We start from the raw sequence: 20,351 nt of genomic DNA on the forward strand, positions 1-20,351 counted from the left end.
TATTACAGATTTTAAAGTAGATTAATTATTGAATATAATACATTTATTTATAATATATTATATATTATGTTAAATATATATATTATATCACAATTTACATTATATATAAAAATGATCATATTATAAAAATATTCACACAATTTTGACTACAAAATAAATAGAATTTTATATTTATTTTATATTTGATATTATATTAAATAAATATTAAATATTATGTCGAGTTTAAGATTACATTTTAAGCTTATATCCTATAAATTGGAATGCAATATTGCTATAAGTTTTTTTTTATTAACTAAATGTCAGTACTGACATGCAATCAGGTTTTATCAGAACGTTTGAGCTTTAACAAACTTGAAGTGATGTGCTCAGAGCGAACCTGCAGCCAACTAATATGCCGCTGTCTAAGAGCAACATGTCCAGAAGGCGTACACCAACAATAACAGTAACAGCAACAATAACAGCAACAGCAACAATAACAGCAACAGCAACAATAACAGCAACAGCAACAGCAACAATAACAAAGGCCAGCCAAGTACTTGGAACAGCAACAGGAGGCGCCCTATGGCGAGCGAACAGGAAGGGCAACGCATTGAAGTTGTTGTTGACTTGCTCAGCTTCGTTCCACAGTTGAGTTTTGGCATGAGCTGTAGTCATAGCTGTTGTTGTTGTTGTCTCTTATGTTTTTTGCTTAATATGTTACAATGTGTGCTCATGTTTGTCCCCAACTCGACGCTTGACAGCACAGCAGGGCAATTGGCAACTCTGTTGCTGCTGTTGTTGTTGCTTTAATTAAGTAATTTGTGCTGAGAGTCTAGCCAGTTGCCCAAGCTCAAAAATCAAACGGTCACAAATGCTCTGGACATGCCGAGCACGTTAATCAGTTGCAGGTAATCATAAAATCAACTCTGCTCAATATGCATTGAAGTGCTGCATATTTCTGGGCTGCACTTGATATGCATAGCACTTGCTTTGTGTCGCAGTTCTCTTCCTCTCTCTCTCTCTCACACACTCTCTGTGTGTGTGTGTGTATGTGTGGGAGCTCTCGAGTGCCCGGCAATTTAAATTTGCATTCAATTGAATTTCCATAATGCGCGCCGGCCGAAACGTGCATAAATTCTATTTGACACGAGATATTTGCTTCATCTTTTATCAACGAGCGCATGTTATGTGCTCGTAATCATTTTTATGGCCCTTAAGTTTGGCATGCAATTGCCCAAACACAAACCCAAACCCCAACCCCAAGCCCAACCCCAAGCCCAACCCCAACCCCAACCCCAACCAACAATGCGCAGGACCCCAAGCGTCCAATACTGCCTCAGGTATGCTCAAAAGTTAACCAGCAGCAGCAGCACCACCACCACCACCAGCAGCACCACCAGCAACAACAACAAGCAGCAAAAGGAACTACGCGTAGCTGCAATAAAACGTGACTTTGCATGCAAAATAGTTGCGTAGCCGCTGGCAGGCAATGGAATTGATTTTTATAGCCGAAAGTCGGGTACATCAGCTTCCTTGCTAAGCCTGACAAAATGCATTTGGCTATATAATTGGATGAGCCCAATCTTAATATATTTGATCTATTTTTATTGGTTTATTTATTAAGATTTTTTTTAATATCTATTAAACAAACAAAGTGTTTTCAAATGTATTTTAATTATGTAAATAAGCCCCTGATATTCAAGCTAAAACTTGGGAAATAAATGTTTGAATATATATATATATATATATATATATATATATATATATATATATATATATATATATATATATATATATATATATAAAATGTATATATAGCATAGTATAGAATTATTGCCATATATCTTTATCTAGAATTTATATATACATACACAATCCATATGCACGTATACTTCGTGTATATAAATCTTCAGATCGTCGTCGAATTCGTCGAAAATCTGTTTCTTTTATAATTCTATATACAGTACTTTGCTGTTGATCACTTCACAGTGATTTAGCTAGTTTTCTTTCTTGGTCAAATCCAGAATAAAACCCGACCAACTGAGATTTAAAATTATTTGTTGTTCATGGTTAATGAAATGAAATATATCTATAATATTTAATTAAAATCATTATATCTAAATTTTTCAGAAAACTAAACCTTTAAGCTAGAATCTCCATGGTAGAGTCGTGTTGGGCTTTACAATAATATTTATAGTTCACTTATAAGAAGGTGGTAATTTGCAAAATACAGATGTTTAAAATAAGTTAAATAAAAGAATATTCAATTGAGGAAAGGTAATTTCCAAGGAACCGAATTGGGGCTTTTGCCATCAAAAATTTCTGAGTTGTTAAGAAAGGAAAAAAAATAACAAAAAGAATCAGCTTAACAATTGTTGGTCAGTCCGTCGAACCAAACTGAAACTTTCTTACTTTATAATTTTATTGAATTTTATTTGCTAGGCTCAAATTGTTCTGCTGTGGGTTCCGGAAGTGCATTGCCACTTCGACTTGCGAATGGTAAATTATATAAATATATATATTTTTGTAATTCCTTTCAACTGCTGCTCTTCGAGGCGTACAAATATTTAAGCTGCGTGTAAATTAACTTGCGTAGTTCTGCGCCGCTGTCTTAACAGGTTTGCACGTTAAGTTGTTAATATTTCGAGTACTGCGATGCCATTTGTTTCCAGAGAGTTTCCAAAACTGTCGGCTCTTAGTCTGTTATGTTATGGGCTTGTTTGTATTTCAATTTTCAGCACCTACACAAACACCCAGAGATAACAACAACCAGCCGAGTGTGGCTTGTTGCTCTTGTGCTTCGGCTTGCTTTCGTTGAACGCCGGAAACAAGCATAAACATGAGAAAATGTTTGTTGGTTTTCGCTCTACTTGAAAGTTATTTTTTATTTTTTTCAATCTTTTTGGATTTACTATTTTGTGCTTTAGTTTCAGATAAAAAATGTATGGCTTCATTTGCAATATCAGGCCCAAAGGGTTGAGCTATTAAGCAAATTGCGATTGGATATTTTCTGTCTCGTCTATTGGCTTATATTATCAGTGCGCGCTTTAGCCGTGACACTGAATTCGTGGAAAAATAAATTGAATATTCAAATACCCAGCACATATTTTAAATGCGAATTCAACATATATTGTTCCTATAAGAAGTCCCTAGCAAAAGTAAATATGTATATACATTCTCGATTTGGGCGTTGAGGAAAATTGATCTAGCCATGTTCGCTTGATCGTCCATCTGCTCAATTGAAGCTGAAAGCTTCTGAAATGAATACACTGAAAGAAAAGTACTTATTTAAATGTTAGACATTGGGCTATCAAAATTACGCCTTGTAAATAAAAATGTAGATCTGGAGCCGAAGTCATTCAATGAGTAATTTATTATGATATATCTCAAGAAAATAAATGTGCTGCAAATATGTTGCCTGGAGACATTTTTCTATGGAGAACTATATGGTATCTCTTAGTCAGGCATTGGTGACTATATCTCTTCTTTTACAAAGTACATATATCAGCAGACATGTAGACACGATCGACAGCTGTAAATTTGTTTTCTAGAACTTTGAAATGAGTCTTAACTAATTATATCGAATAATAACTAAACTAGAGCATATATAAACCTATACCTCTGCACACAGTCTTTAGTTCACTCAGCTGTTGACTAAACGTATACTAAAAATGAACAGGAAGCTGATCTTAACTGTATTAGTAATTGGCATATTTGCTGAAATGCACACTTATGCGAACGGAGAGAAAGCAGTTTGTAAAATAATTTATGTGAAATTTCTAGGAACTCACAATATGACCTATTTTTCAGAATGACACAGAAGTGATTGCAAAAATTGATCAGGCTATCAAAAATCCACTCGGCCACTTCCAAAATAATAAAGAATATGAGGATTTTGTCGAGCAATTAGAATTAATTAAGATTTTACCAGCAGAAAACGCCGACCAAAAGGAAAAATTCTATAAGAATTTTCAAAAATATAATAATCGACGATTGGAGCTAGAGCGTAACATTGAATGCCGTGCAAAGGAGCTCGAGAAAGAAATACACACATCTGCAATAAGTGTTGATTGCATAAGATTCTACTACAATCAGAAAATCAAAATCGAAGCGGCATTAACAGATACCAACGCTCAGAAGGAAAGAAGCTTGCTTGAAAATAGCGAGCCCTGCCCAGCCTCTGTAGTAGATGTTGATGAGAGCGACTCCTACTACGATTCCTACTACGACGACTACGATTACTAATTCTGATGACATTATCTGAAGATTACAATCTGATAACGCAATGATTGGGCATATATACAAAATATTATTCAAAATATATTTTCGAACACATTTTGTGCAGAATATATCAAATATATATTAAAATTTACCCTTTCAGCTGTTAACAGATTTGTTTTATTATAAACGGTTGATCAGTATTATAAATAGATGATGTACTTAAACACGGTTCAGGCTTGATTGCACGCTCTAAATTGTTGTAAATATCATTCCCGTATCAATAAACGCCTCAATTCGCCTATATAAAAACCTAGGTCATTCGGACTTTGGGGTGTCTCCTACTCGGGAGAGCTAACAATAATGTTTCTTTTTATTAATATTTCACAAGCAATATGTGCAAATAAATATATTCATACATATTTATCTTAACCAATTTGTGAGTCTAAAATTGATTTGTTCCTCAATTTAAATTAGCTTCAATTGATTCGATTGGGGAATAGTGGCACAGTTGCACTTAAATAAATTCATATAATAATATTCCTCAGCGTACGGTGTTTAGTATACTTAGATAATGTCTGCAAGTGAAACTAAAACGAGCTGGAGCTGGATTATTATTATTTTCCTTTATGGAACACTGGCTGTACAATCTAAAAGCCGAACATATCGAGCAAATTTAGTGTGTAAACAAATGAATCTCACATTAGTGCGAACTCATTAAATAATTTCATTTTGCAGCGTACAAAGGGTGAGGAATATGTCATTGCGAAAATGGATTTGCTGACTAAGGACCAAGTCGGGCATTTCAAAAACAACTATGAGTATTCAGACTTCTTGAGTGACTTAATTATAATTAGGAACTCGAGTAAGCCAATCCCCGCGAAAGAACTCGCTATCGACAGATTTCAAGCATATAACCATCGACGATTGGATCTGGAGGGACAGCTGGATGACCGCGTGAGTGACATAGAGTTTGAAATGGAATCAGTTCAATCACACAAAAAATGCCTGAGGTTTTATGAAAAACAGAAGTTAGCCATCAAAAGAGCATATACAAAGAAAAACTCAGCTAAGCAAAAGGTCTTAGACCAATCAAGCAAGCCTTGCCCATTTGTATCGAATTCCAACGGTCAAGGCAACGGTAACAACCCTAATAACAACTTCATCAGCAATCACAACAGCAACAATAACAACGGCAACAACAACAATGGCAACAATAATAATGGCAACAACTACAACAATGGCAACAACCACAACAACAACGGCAATAACCACAACAGCAACACCAACCACAACAGCAACACCAACATCAACCACAACAACAACCATACCAACAACAACCATACCAGCAACAGCAACAATAATGGTACCAGCAGCAGCAACAGCAACAGCAACAGCAATAGCAGCAGCATCAACCAGGGCAGCAAAGGCAACCAGGACAGCAACATTTCGGACTATTGCGACTATTGCGAGTTGGACGTTTTATATGTTACTTTTGGCAGAGGATAAGCGTTGAATGTAAAAGTTAAATATGTAACCGCAACCTTTCTTTATTCAATCAACTCGCTGCATTCAGTTAGTGCCTTGAAATGAGAAAAATATTATCGTGCGTACGGCTGAAGCTTAAAATATATCCTGGGGTTAACAACAAAAGGTCAAACCGGGGGCGTTTTAATTTAGCTAGATCGGTATCTTCCAAATATCCAACAATAATATATACAGTGTCTAACATTAATATTCGTTTTTTTTTTATTTTTCAACTTCAACCGCCCATAACACAAGTAATATTAGGTAGTCTCTTAGCGACTATGGATTATTATATAAAATACCCATCGACAAATAACATTTTGCATAATTGCAAATACAATTTGTTTATCTCTTCCCTTGCAAACTTAACCAGAAAGAGATACGAAACTTTTTAAGCCTCAACTAAAGCCGTAGCAAAAATTATCTTTGGTGATGATCATCTCAGACTCTCTCGTTTAGATTAATGTATATTTTATACAATTTTTATTTATACTTTGGACATGGGCACTAACACGAAAAAAAAGTTAACGTTCTATTTGGTTATCTTGAATGATGTAGAAAAAATATTATTATTGTCGACAATTTTAATAAGATAGAGAACACTTTTACTGATTTGTTCCTCATATTAAATTAGCTTTAGCTTATTGAATTGGGAAACAGCGTAACAAATAACAGTTGAATAAAACTATATAAGTGTATTCCTTAATGCTTGGTGCTTAGTATACATACAGAATGTTTACAAGTAAAAATAATATAAGCTGGAACTGGATTATTTTTATTTTGCTTTATGGAGCACTAGCTGTACAATCCAACTAATTTAGTGTGTAAACCAATAAATGTGAAATTAGTGCGAACCCATAATATCTAATCATGCTGCATTCAAAAGATGAAAAATATGTCTTATCGAAAATGGATGCGCTTTTTAAGACTCAATTTGGGAACTACGAAAATAACTTTGAATATTCGTATTTCTCTACTGATTTAATCATAATTAAGGAATCGGAAAAGCCACTTCGAGTGAAAGAATTGGAAATTGACAAATTTTAATCATATAACAATCGACGATTGGATCTGGAAGAACAGATTATGTTTACTTATTCATTCATTCCTAATTTAGTTTCGATTAACACGTTTTTAAATTTGCATACAATGTGGGCAAATAATTATTAGTCTCTTAATAATGTATAGTCAAAAGTGTGGAAACTACTTTTGCATCTTGTGTAACCGTTTACAGCATTGATTACTTTATCTAAATCGTGACTACATAGAACGCTCGTAAAGGTCGTTTTCAATTTAGATAATGCCTTGCTGCATTTGTTCATTGAATTATTCAGTGCAGTGCAGTCCACAGTTCATCTAGCGTAGTTGAAGCCTAAAGTGAAGTTAAATGTGGAGCTTAAATGTGGAGCTTAATACCCCCTCTTTTTGGAATCAACGGAGATGCCGAGGCAAAGATATCAATTAAGAAGAGGGGCGGAACAAATAAGGAGTACGAATTGGTTCAATTAGCCCAAGTTGATAAGTTGCCGAAGAATTTTATTTCGTCGTTGTTAGGACTAAAATAGAATCAGCTGATGATCGGATGAACTGACATCGCGATGTAACCTTCTTGGATATCATTGAGAAATACTAACGTTCACAAGGAAAACTGCTTTAGTGATAAGATTACGGCCATTTGCTTCAACTGAATCTGAGTATGGTTATAGCGACGACAATGAGTGTGGTTAGAGCGATCATTACAACTGACTCATGCAGATATAAAGAAGTATGAAAACTCTAACCGAGACTCTTTGACTACGAGATGCCCTAAAAAACAGACATTTAAACAATTCTTTGCTTCTTTGAATTTAAATGTGTTTGTCGAATAAGTAAAATACTTCTTTTTTCCGGAAATTTGGTGTAAGGGTGTGGGCTTGGAACCGGTATCCAAATATAAGAAAAAACAATTAAGAAAGCTCTAGGCGAGACTGCTCGACTACGTGATCCCCTGAACCCTTCGAGCCACTGATATTTCAATAATTATTCGCACATGCACACACTATAGGAACTTAATTGTTTAATAACTTTTCTTGTGAATGTACTTTCTTCATGAAACGTTTAGATTATGATAATATCATGGGTATGCATGCATTTGCCAAAGCATAAATCTATAGTATTTGAAATACGCCTTTTACAAAGAATAGGGTGAGGGGGTGAATATAGGGGTGGGAGGTAAATTTTAACAAAAACCGAAATTGTATAAAACACATATAAGTCTACTTTTTAAATTTGGATGCTCTAGCTCCAAGGCTGTTGGAGATATAATTATATAGCTACCTTTTGAAAGGTTTTTAATCGATAATAAAATATCGGGAGTAGTTACCGATGTTTAGAAAAATATCGATATGTGCGTGATATACACAGACACGGATAGGAAAAAAATTCAAGTCTCTAGCTCTTATATCTTCTGAGATCGACGCGTTCATACATACGGACGGACGATCGGAGAGACAGACGGACAGGGGTAAACCGACTCAGCTCGTCGCCCTAATCAAAAATATATATACTTTGTGGGGTCTGCCATGCCTACTTCTGCCTGTTACATACTTTTAATAAAACCATTATACCCTGATTTTCCATTTTCAATGGCTTCCCATTTTTAATGGGTTCAGGGTTTAATTAGAATTGTATAAAATACACATGAAAGCACATGGGAGAGTCTAACTTAGGCAAGTCTAGCCTTCAAGCTATAGAAGGTATAATTATAATTTTAAGATTATTAATCGATAACAGTAAAACAAATATACTAATCGATTTTTTGAAATATATGACTGACTCACATATTCTTGATCAGGACAAACAAGCTGAACCGACTTAACCATGTCTGTCCGTCCGCGCGTCGGTCTATAAGAACTAAGGACCTTGTAATTTGGAATATATAATTGCGTCGACAATTTGGTTTACTATTTAACAAGCAGTTTGAGTGCACAATTGACAGAAGTTGAATGAGGCCACGCCCAAATGGGGATGATGTGCTGAAGTATTCGTCTGGACATCGTTGGTGCCCAAGAGATCAGCACTCATCTTTGGGCAGGACACTTGCTTAAATATGCGTACAATTTTAATAGCAAATGGAAAGCGCAAACACACACACACACGCACGTACACACGCACACAATGCAAAGTCAACTTTGCCTTGACTTTCGCTGACATTTTGCAACCGAAAATTATTAAGCCAAATGTCACACACTCCAGCCACAGTCAGGCTCACAAAATGCTGCACAGCTTTGTGGCTGAACTGGGAGCGGTTGGCTGAATATTAGAGGGCGGCCATTTTGTTTGGCTTTTCAACTTTTTCGCTGGCGTTACATGAGCCTAATTAATTTCATTCAAATGACCTCAAAAACTACTAAAATACGAAATGCGAAATGCAAATTCAGCGAATTTTCACAACATTTTGTGGCTAACACTTTAAAATGTCGGACAGATGTGTGTGTGTGTGTGTGTTTGCGCATTTTTACCTTTTTTGACTTGAACCGCTTTGGCAAGCTGCTTGCTAATGCAATTTTATTGATTTTACCGCGCGCTCGTTCCATTCTGGGCTCAGACGACTGATAAACGTGGCTTCATTAATATTTGACTTTGTTGTTGTTGCCGCTTTTGCGAACGAACTACTTAAGCAAACTACAGCTGCTTGCATTTTTATTCAACTGGAGATGCCAAAGAGTCAGACGAGGAACCAATGAAAATAAACACCATCGCCATCGTGCTGTGACCGGCTTTGGTCCATGTCTCGTCTGGGCTTGTCGCACGTTTTCATTGCAGACATTGAAAAATTAACCGATATCTGTCTATGCTGCCTGACACAATGCTGTAAGCAGCTCAAGCTCCCAAGCTACCCATGGATTGGCGCCAGCTCACTTCTTGTATACTAAACTGGCAGAGGTGGCCCCAAAGAGGGCCACTGGCTCAGCATGAAGCACAGCGAGCCTGGATAATAGGTGAATAGCTCTGAAAGTTTATCAACTAAAGTGCTCGATGTTGGTGTCGAACCGACTACGCCTTGGGCGTAGTAACAGCGCTCTATCAATCATAACAGTTGAAGGATAGTCCTTGAGTAAATAAATAATTAGAACAATGCTGTTTGCCATTAACGTTAGGTCTATTTGACTTTTATACTTGTACATGTCTTTCTACATATATATTTTAATACCCTAAACCCATTGAAATCCGGGTTTTGTCTTATAGGTATGTGACAGGCAGACCCCATGAAATACTTTTAGTATTATTAACATTCTTAATCTGTATATTACATATTAATCTGTTTTCCTGTTCGTCCTTCCGTCCGTCCTTCCTGACGCGTCCTTATGAACGCGTCGATCTCAGCAGAAATAAGAGCTAGAGTCTTGAAAATTTGTTTCTTAGGCACATGTCTAACAAAAAAATCGATAACAGCTCCCGAACTCCCGAAAATTGGTTATTTTATTATATCTCCCTACACATTTAGAGTTAGAGCTCCCTAATTTCAAATGTAAACTTATATGTATTTTATAGAATTTCGAATTTTTTGTAATTTACCCCCCACCGGTAATAAAGAAATGATTAAAATAGTCTATCTCCCGTCGCCCCCTCCTTATCAAACCGCTATCCGATCCCTCTCTCATCCCATTGACCCCTCAAAGTCACTGATTCCTCAAGGTCACTGACCCCTCAAAGTATGTAAAATATGATCACATTCCTACAACTCGATTAAAAACTTTATCAGTACTTAAACGTAAAATGTACATCTATAGAACTAGAAAAAAATTTGAAAATTTGAAATGGATTCAAAAAATATTCATGAATCTATCCCCTTGTCTCAAAATTTTTCTAAAACTCTATTTCAAATAGTAGAGCCTTGTGCGTTGGCAAATACACGCGAAGCAATATTCAATTATGAGTTCCTCCATCTGTTCAGAATATCTGAAAGTCGAGCAGTCTCGATTAGAGTTTTCTCACTTGTTCTGATAGATATTCAAGTGATTACCCCTTAGGAATACGCCCCTGACATCGATTAAACTAGCTTCTTCAGTTCCTTAGCATTCTGATGCGTCTGTATTTGGTTGCTCGAAATGTTATTGTTGACTCGCCTTTGTGAATGTGTGCGCAAATTTATCATTGAAATGGCATCGAAGCGTGAGTGTCGTATGTTTTTTACATTTAGCACGTTTTACCAATGTTCTGTGCGCTTAAATTTGCATATATTATTGTTGCTGTTGCTGTTGTTGTTATTGTTTTATGCGAAACTATTGCATAAGCAATGGAGCAGAGGAGCTGAATAGGAGCTACTAGCACAAGCTGCGCATCCTGATGACACACGATGGCAGCAAAGTTTGCACGACAGCAGCTGCCGTCACATGTGACGCGAACTTTGGCAATTTGACCAAGCGACCAGGACGACATTGTCGTTTCTCGTTAATCCTTCATAAAAATTGATGATGATGATGGCCAAGCGAAGTTTGCCAATATACGTAGGAAAGGCAAAAGGCTGACATATTTGTCAACTGCTTCTAAATGAACATTTGATACAACAAAAGAATATTTATATATAAATATGTATATATGTACATTTACCCGAATAATGAGCTTTAAGAACTAGTCTTCTGATTCGATTTAAGTTTGAATGGAATTTCAAATTGGTTTCCTCGTTGCAGGTGGCGTGGATGCACTTTGAGCAGTCGGCCATTTTGACGGTGCATAATCATGTGATAACGCGAAATCCAAGGATTAGCGTGACGCACGATAAACACGATAAGCATCGCACCTGGTTCCTGCACATTAACAATGTTCAGGAGGAGGACATGGGACGCTATATGTGCCAAATCAACACGGTGACGGCTAAAACCCAATATGGCTTTGTCAAAGTTGTCGGTAAGTGAATCATATATATGTGTATATGTATGTGTGTGTGTGTGAAGCGTGCTTGTATGAACTTTGTCAGCTTAGCTGACATTGAAATATTTGCTCTGGCGTCCGTCTCTAGTATCATGAACAACTCATCGCTACTTGGACACATGTCCCTTGCATATTTCATTTCATTTACCAGACAAACTGTTGCCAGGTATTAGCAGCCCTCCGTTCTGACCGACGAAAGCTGTTTAGGCCTTGTTTTAGTCAGCAAAGCAAACAAACATACAATTAAATTCCACACAAAGCACTTTATTAAGGCAAACAAACATTGGACTCGCTCTGTCTGTCAGCTGGCTTTCCTGTCTGTGAGGCTGCCAAGCTGCCAGTCTGCCTGCCCATAAAACTATGCTTTAAAAATTGCATTTCAAACGCTGCTGCCCACATTCACACCTCTGACAAGCTCACACACTCGCACACACACACACACAGATATTTCATTTATGTGTGTCTCAGTTCTCAGTTCGTTGTTGACCATAGGCGGTCCACAGCACGAGCCCGAAACTCTACAAAATGAACGACAATGCAAATGTCGCCGTCTCTGCTGGCATTTTCGGAGTTCAGACAGCTGCTTTATAGTAGTTGATAAATATTATTTCACATCGCTCTGGGGCCAAAAGTGTCCATGTGAGCTGTATAGACGATGGTCATATTGGTATTCAATCGATTTGACTTGTTATTTACATGAATGTAAATTCAAAATATTCTTCTGATTTAAAAAAGTTTCTTATTTTGTTTGCTTTAAATGTTCTTCACATTTCCCAGCCAACAAAGTGTTTTTTTTTTTTTTAGATTTAATTTAAGTTTGGCAAAATTTTTGTTCACCTACAGTTTAGCAGCTGGGCGCACAGTCTATACTAGCAATTTGCATGACCCGCCCACCTGTCTCGTGTTTCGCATATAATACCCATAGATTCCATTACATAGTACAGACACTTAAGTGCATATGTGTGTATGCCTAAGCGTTTCATGTTTACACAGTGCTGCAGTATGCCTGACTCTACAAATTTTTTCTATCTCATTTTTTTGCAACAATTTCTTTTTTTTGCTTAAATAAGTGTTTTTTCTTTTGTTTTGTTTGTGCTGCGCTCACTGATAGCACTTTCAAAAAGCCGTTAAGCACGCTTCAGTGTTGTAAAATGCTCAAATAACACGCCTCACACGCACCACATGCGTGTTCTGGCAATTTGACGTGGCGTGACCAAAACGGTGGCAGCCGTTTCACGAAATTTTTGCAATCTCGTTGTCTATATTTTTTTTGCAATTTTTTTTTTTTCTTTACAAACACACAAACGTTGGTTACACTTATCTCATATACATACACACACATACATGCACACACGCTGATGTGGCAAAAGTCCTGGGAGAGGCAAATTTCCCAGTAGTGCGACAGCTTTGCTTCGTTGCTGGTCAGCAGGCAAAAAATAACGCTAAAAATACTGTAAATGCAAAAAAAAAAAAAAAAAATAGAAAAGAAAAATAAAATAAAAAGGGAAATTAAAATATGCGACTGGCATTTGTATGCCCGCACTCAAGCTACAATGGGGTATATGAGCTATAATGTAATGCTTGCCGACAAATCCGATGATAGATAAAATATATGTAATTTGCTTCAAAATTCGATAGATATTCCTGTTTTGCTGTTATCGATTAAAAGCTCGCCAAAAGCCAATATAAATGTTTATCTGCTTCTCTTTCGAGTTAAATATTTTCAAATCTTCAATTCCAATTCTTATGTATATTATAAAACTTTAAAATTTGTTATATTTATATTTTGCCTATGTTAACAGTTTTTAACACTTTCTTTTTCAAACATAGTTAAAGAACTAGATCGTTACTGGCTTAGTAGCTCTCTTTTAGTCTACAGTTTCGAATTTTTTAGTTTTTTGTGTTTGTTTATTCTTTTTTTTATAGACTTTTTCAGTCGCGAAATGGAAGGAGTTTTTGTGCATTATTCGCCTCTTTTCGCCTCGCTTTCTCTGTCCTATAGGAGTTAGAGAATCGGAAAGTTATAATATGTGCTCATTAGTCTTATATATTGTGAAGACTTTTCAGGTATGCTCTCAAAACATTTAAATGAGCCTCAAAACTAAAACCTAAGATTTAGATCGGCTACAATTAATTAATAAACTTTTCTTAGGAGTAAATCATAAAGGACTATTCAACATTTTCCACTGTTTTTGGACTCAGGATCACAGAGATTCACAGTGACTACGGTTCAGTATGGTTCTTTGACAGACTTTTTGGCAAATTTTGCTGCTGGTGAATTGCGAACGAGCATCATGCAGTCGGTTGCCCCAGCTGCTATGTTCCTACTCGTATTTTTTGTTGTTTTGGTTGTCGCCAGCCTAAACTGAAATCCTGCAACGTGCTGCATATGTGTCCTTGTCGGTATATCCTCGCGCATTTGCATGTGTGCGCTGCTCTCTCTCTCTCTCTCTCTCTCTCTCTCTCTCTGTCTACCTACTGCCATCTGCCATTTGCCTTGTGCCTTCTGCCTTCTGTCCACTTTCCCCTGCCTGTCCATGTCCATGTTCTAACTGTTGCATGGTGCAGTTTTCAGTTGTTCAGTTGTTCGCCCTCCTCCCACGCTTGGCTGCCATTTGTTTGCGCACATATTTTTCAAGTTTTGCCACAAAAACTGATTTATGTGACTGCCGCAAAACGTCTGTTGCCCACACGCCGCACGAGCTCCGCACGGACTCCGCTCGGACTGTTGTCCGGGGCACAGCATGTTTGTCCGCCGGATGATGTTGATTTGTCAACTTGAAAAGCGGATCTCGTGTGAAATTCTTGCATTGAAAAGTTGCTTAGATTTTTATTAGATTTATCGGTTAACTTTATGAATGCCGCAAGGCAAAGAACTTGAACGAATTTCATAATGCTCTTATAATATGCAACGATTATAAGAATATATTCAATAAATATACTCGTATATATTCAATATATTCTTATAATTTGTCATACAGATAGAAAGTGTTGCTCTTTATAGTTTTTTTGCTCACTTCTTAATTTAAATATAAACAATATTTTGCGAGAAGCGCTTTTGACTTGCCCGTGTTTGTGTTTTTTTTGTTTTTTTTTTTTTGACTATATTTAATATATTTTTAGCTATATTGGAATGGGAGCTTTATCCATATTTTTATTTTATACGATCGAATCTTATATTCTGTGAATTGTTAAGCCTCCTTTCTTGATTCCTTTTAAATATAAAAGCAATTTATAATGCTCCATAGACACAGCTCGAAAATGACTGTCAACCGCTTTATTCTTTACGCTCTATTCACGAGATCAGCCGAAAAATTCCTATTCACTCGCTCTGAGCAGGAGTCAGGTTCTTTTCGTTTTAGTTTTCGGTTGATCGTTTGTAGTTGACCTATTCGTCCGATGCTCTTTTTACGAAGATTGCTTAGAGAGTTACATTTCACGCTCTCACAATGTGACTCAATGCAAGCGATCTTCACGTACACACACACATGCATGCACGCACACACCCAATTCATGTAAGCTATCTATGTTAACGAACACAACCCTCGCGTACATACCAATATACTTGCATACCAATGCCTTGTATGTATGTATGTGTGCATAAAAGAATTTTTATTTTTATCTAATAACCGATAAGAGGGTATTTATTGAATATCTAACTAAATCTGAAAACTAAATATTGTCAAATGTAGTAAAACCGAATCAAATGAAATACATTTAATTTACATACCAAATCCAATTAAAAGCAACAAAATTAAATGACGCGCAATGTTTACGCAAAAAAAAAAAAAAAAAAAAAAAAAAAAAAAAAAAAAAAAAGATGAGCATAGCATTGGTTAGGAGACTGAGGTCAGACACGCAATTTCCTCCCTCTACCCTTGAACTAGGCACTCAATTTAACAATTTGAGTGGTAGAAAAAAAAAAGAAAAGATAATTATATTGTGCAGTAAATGTAATGAAATTAAAACGTTGCATTTGCCGTCTAAATAAAGCGAGTCGAAAAACATTTCGAGTGTTGTTGTTGGGCCGGCGAGTAAATAAATAAATAAATAAATTTTCGAAACGCACAGCATTTGTAATTTAATTTGCTGAGCCAAACAGAAAGCGCCGCATTCGGAACATGGCGAATGGAATAAAATGCAATAGTACACGAGCCGAAAAACGACGAAATTATAAAATGGCGGGACGGTAAAAACAAACATTAAACGCTTTTGAATTTATGTGCCACGCACACCGAATGCATTTAAATGTGCCGCGGCAGCCGTTGCAATGCATACGCTGAGGCGCAGGGGGCTGCAGGGCTGCAAATCCCCAGCTCAAAAGTCCAGCAAATGACCGCAGAAAATGCAAAACAAATGCAACAACATGCAACATGCCAACAGCCAACAGCCAACATAACATACAACCAACAATAATAACGAGCTCGGCACAGACTGCGTCGACTCTGTTGGCGCATAATTTTTAATTTCTACTCACATAATGAGGCAATTTATTAAATTCAATTACAACGTTGACACTCGCTAGCCACCTTGTGCGACCAGCTAATGGCCAGAGTGAAAGAGACAGAGAGCATTGGCCATGTGCCCAGGCCGAACACATTCCCACTTCTAATAAATTTTGGAGCCAACCTGAACAGTTTCGTTGCAAACTAAGCCAAAGAAGCCGGAGCTGAAAAAGGCGTTGCTTTGTTAACACGAAAGGCTTCCATAACTTTACAACATCCTAAGGAACTCGTACTTTATTTACAAATCTGAATTGAATTAAAAAAGCTGAGCCATTGTAGATTATTATACTCCCTCATGAACTTAAAGATTATAAAGGTTACGATATCCAACTTGCTGTTCGTCCATCTGTCCGTACGAACACAAACCAGAGACTAGAGACATAATATATGAAATACAGTCGAGACTTGATAAAGTGTACCCCGCTAAATCGAAAATCGCGATTAATTGAAACAATTAAATTGATTGAAATTAATTAATTGAAAACAAAATCGTTCTCGATAATTCTCGATAATTTGAACTTCTGTGTAAGTCGAAAGAAAACACTTATCCCCTTGCCATTTCGAGTTATCGGAACTTAATTATACTCGGTAAATACTCAAGATCAAAAAGTTATGTATATCTACGCCTAATGTGGGTGCCTTGCATACAGCTATAACTGTTGCAGGATCGGATCTGACCATATAGTTTTTTGTAAACATTCTGTTATATTTTGAAAACTTCAATTTGTAATTGAGAATTGCAATTGGGAATGTATAAACCTTCAACATGTCCATGGAGGGCTACTTCTAAGATTTTAGAGCTACAAGCTGAAAAAGTATAAATTGGCTGACCTTCATTCAAATTTAGTATATAATGCTTTAGGCACGTAACATATTGAAAAATATGCAGTAATTTCTTTGTAACTGCGTTATCTTATCCAGAAGAATCTATATGTAAGAAACTCTGAATACCTGACAATTGTTTCCTGCTTAGTATTACTTACTGCTTGGTATTACTTATTGTTGTATTTTATATACACTTGAATCCCGATAATTGGAAATGGCAATGGCCGTTTTCTCGATTAACACAGAAATTTTAATTATCGAGACTTATTGAGAACGAATTTCATTCAAGGGAATACTATTTTTTTTCACTTTATCGGGATTTTTGATATAGTCTAGAAATTGTCGAGACTCGACTGTATTTAATATTTAACATTATATTCGTCTTCTATGGGATCAAAAATTATAAGCTAATATAATAAGTGTATAAGTTTAAGTGAATCTAAATAGCTCTAGCACTATGAATAATCGCTATAAAAATAGGTCGTCTATAAAAAAAAGACATAAAAATTGGAGCTGTCCTCGCTTTAAAGAAGTCTCCCTCCTCATATGTCATAGAAGCTAAAATATACATCAACTCGGTTGTTGCTTCCGATCAAGAATATATAGTTACGATTGATGTATTATACAATATGCAATAACGATTTAATGCAGATCTTTTAGAAGCAACTAATTAGCTTTTGAAATAGAAACTATTATTTGTCTACATTTGAAGTCATATTAATTTCAACTTCAACTTGAATTACCATTAACAATTTATCCATCGCCTGATAAACTCGGTGTATGTGTGTGTGTGTGGTGGCTATATTAAGGATATGAAGATTAATTGCCGTTCGTTAGACGGTTAGATGGTCGGTCACGTTGTTATCAAAGCGGCGAAAAACTTTTCGAATGGACACGGCAATTTAATAATTAAGCGCTGTACGTCGACTTGGTGAATACCCTTCGAAGGCCGAAAACTGAAATTATAAATGTAACAGTTGATGCCCATCGAGTGAGTGGTATCGGACACATTTCCGGGCCATCAAACTGTTGGCCAATGCGTTGACTTTGGCTAATTAAATTTTCAGCTTGTATGTGAAAAGTTAGCCCTTAAAACAATATACGAGCTGGGGGAAAAACCGCCAGCACGTCTGGGTAGAAAACTTTGGCAGCCTTTTTCGCCTTGTCGCCATCTGCTAAATATCAATAAAGAAACTAATATGTCAAATGGGGTGGCCAACACACAGGAACAACAGCTGCCTGAGGAGCGATTCGGTGAGCTTATGGTCAGCTCGGCGATTAGCACATCAAGCGTTTATTAATAGCCCAGCAAACGGTCGGTTTGAGCCAACTTTTTCTCTCTTTTTTTTTTTTGTGTGTTGTTCTCTTGCCTCGCTTTTGGCTCATAAGCGCCCTGGCATTATGGAGCAGGCGAAATAAAAGGAGCCAAAGACAAAAGTTTACAGCGCATAGAAAAAGTTGAAGCAATTGCAACTTTTAATTACAGTTAGGTTTTATGCGTTGTGTCCCCAAGCGAAAAATGGCCAAAAGGTAAAGATTTAACCACTTAAAGAACACATCGGCGGTTATCCAACAATCCATTTCAAATTTAATAATTCAATCAATGTAATGAGCACCAAAACACAAATCAAAACAAGTAAGAACGTTGCAGTCGAGGGTTACCGACTGCGGAATACTCATTCACATCCCATCAGCAATTTAGTAGCTAAGTTTCGCTTTAATACTGAAGAAAATGCAGTTTTTCCCGATTTGCCACGCCCCTACTGGGCGTAGACACCTAATAACCTGCAAAGTTTGAATGCTTACCCTCAAAAAATGTGAAAATTACAGGGTATTTTTCGATATGCCACGCCCCTAAAGAGGCGTAAAAATTATTTTTAGGTCATCGATAGAGGAGGTTACTGGTAACTTAACTATCTAAATTTGAAGCTTCTAGCTATTATACTTTAGGAGATATCAACTTCTGCGGTTTGCCACGCCCCTAGTGGGCGGATCGGGAAAATTTAAACACTTTATAAATCGGAGATATATACGAGTATGTATCCAAATTTCAAGTCTCTAGCTTTAATAGCGCCGAAATAGATTACGTTCATACGGACAGACGGACAGACGGACGGATAGCAAGACGGACATTGCATAAAACCAATATACTAATTCACATTCGTGAATGAGTATAACTACAAACAAAAATTCAATTGCAAATCATTTAAATAGTTGTCAATAATCGATTAAATAATGTTGCAAATAATACACAAGGGATTTTCAATTTATATTCAGCTGTTAAATATTATAATTATAATTTGTAAAATATGAAAGGTTTTATTAAAATATATATGCTTGTGATTCCGTATTTAATTAGCAAACGATTGAAATCGACATGACATAATGCTCGCATTATTGATTTGCTTGGGCGTCTGGACACCAGATATCTTGGTTGACGCGTCAATAGCAGACATCAGATATCAGACGACAACTAAACGCGTCGCGCACGTGACTTACAGGACATGTCCAGACTTTAGCCCAAATGAAAAAATTGCATGCGATATCTTTTGATTACAGACACCGCTCTGAATATGAAATGAGACAAACTGCAGCGGCTGTCAGCGACTACGACAGTTTAGGTCCATATGTCTAGCTAGAAGTCTATCTCCCCACTCTCTCTCTCTCTCTCCCTCTCTCTCTCTTTCTCTCTCTCTCTCTCTCTCTTTCTCTCTCTCTTTCTCCCTCTCTCTCTCTTGCCCGGTATGCTTGGGTCCGTTTGTCTAGCTCGCAGTCCAGTCAAATCCTTAGCTTCTAGCTTTGTGCGCTTTGATTTGCATAGATTTTTCATTACAGATTTTTCGCTTGAAGGCCAAAGCAAAGAAACGCAAAAAAAAAAAAAAAAAAGGGTTTGACAGAAGCGTTCAGCCAGCAATTGAAAACCAGAGCGCAACGGTGTCCCCCAAAGGCTGATGACAATTTGATGAAGGTTCTAGCATCGATTTTTAAATTAACAGACTCGCCCCAAAAGTTAGCCTGGCTAAAGTCTTGTCGCAAAGCTAATTAGGCTTAAAGTAAAATATCTCTTGGGACAAAGTTGAATCAGCGCGTCAAAGTCAACAATGCGTGAAATGCTTTTTTCTACACTTCCCGAAGCGTAACCGAACTTTGGCGTATTGTTTGCTCAGACATTTCTTATCTCTCTGCTTAGGCATTGCTGTGCTCATCAGACCTTGGGTACTGAGATTAATTTCAACAATTTATGGCTCTGTGAAATGTATACAATATTTTTTTTTTCTTTTTTTTTTAAGTCTTGAAACAAATATTATATTATATTATATGTTGTATTTAAAAATCATTTCATAATGAAAATTTTGTTAAACATCATGTAAACTATCATCATAT

The 20,351-nt window shown here is 36.6% G+C and overlaps 2 protein-coding genes across 3 annotated transcripts in view; both read left to right on the forward strand.

Annotated features, from left to right (window-relative positions):
* DIP-epsilon (Dpr-interacting protein epsilon) overlaps positions 1-20,351 on the forward strand; it is a 91,771-nt gene that overhangs the window by 59,337 nt on the left and 12,083 nt on the right. For both annotated transcript variants that reach the window (XR_016269243.1, XM_089464654.1), the window contains exon 4: positions 11,397-11,613. Coding sequence is in view for 1 of the 2 variants with exons in the window: in XM_089464654.1 (XP_089320780.1) it covers positions 11,397-11,613 (217 nt within the window). In the remaining variant the exon portion in view is untranslated. The remainder of the gene's footprint in view (positions 1-11,396; positions 11,614-20,351) is intronic.
* On the forward strand, positions 3,571-4,367 carry LOC108611714 (uncharacterized). Its single transcript, XM_018004483.2, has 2 exons — positions 3,571-3,731; positions 3,790-4,367. The coding sequence occupies exons 1-2, from the start codon at positions 3,651-3,653 to the stop codon at positions 4,222-4,224; spliced, it is 516 nt and encodes a 171-aa protein (XP_017859972.1). The 5' UTR covers positions 3,571-3,650; the 3' UTR covers positions 4,225-4,367.

The sequence above is a fragment of the Drosophila arizonae genome, chromosome 3 (genome assembly GCF_054131065.1).
Source record: "Drosophila arizonae isolate 15081-1271.41 chromosome 3, UAZ_ARI_1.0, whole genome shotgun sequence".
Taxonomy (NCBI): domain Eukaryota; kingdom Metazoa; phylum Arthropoda; class Insecta; order Diptera; family Drosophilidae; genus Drosophila; species Drosophila arizonae.

What these genes read in the sequence shown, in the direction of transcription:
- LOC108611714 (XM_018004483.2), top strand. Translation starts at nt 3,651, where the DNA reads ATGAACAGGAAGCTGATCTTAACTGTATTAGTAATTGGCATATTTGCT. An exon ending in ATGCGAACGGAGAGAAAGCA is followed by an intron (nt 3,732 to 3,789) that starts GTTTGTAAAATA and finishes CCTATTTTTCAG; the next exon opens with AATGACACAGAAGTGATTGC.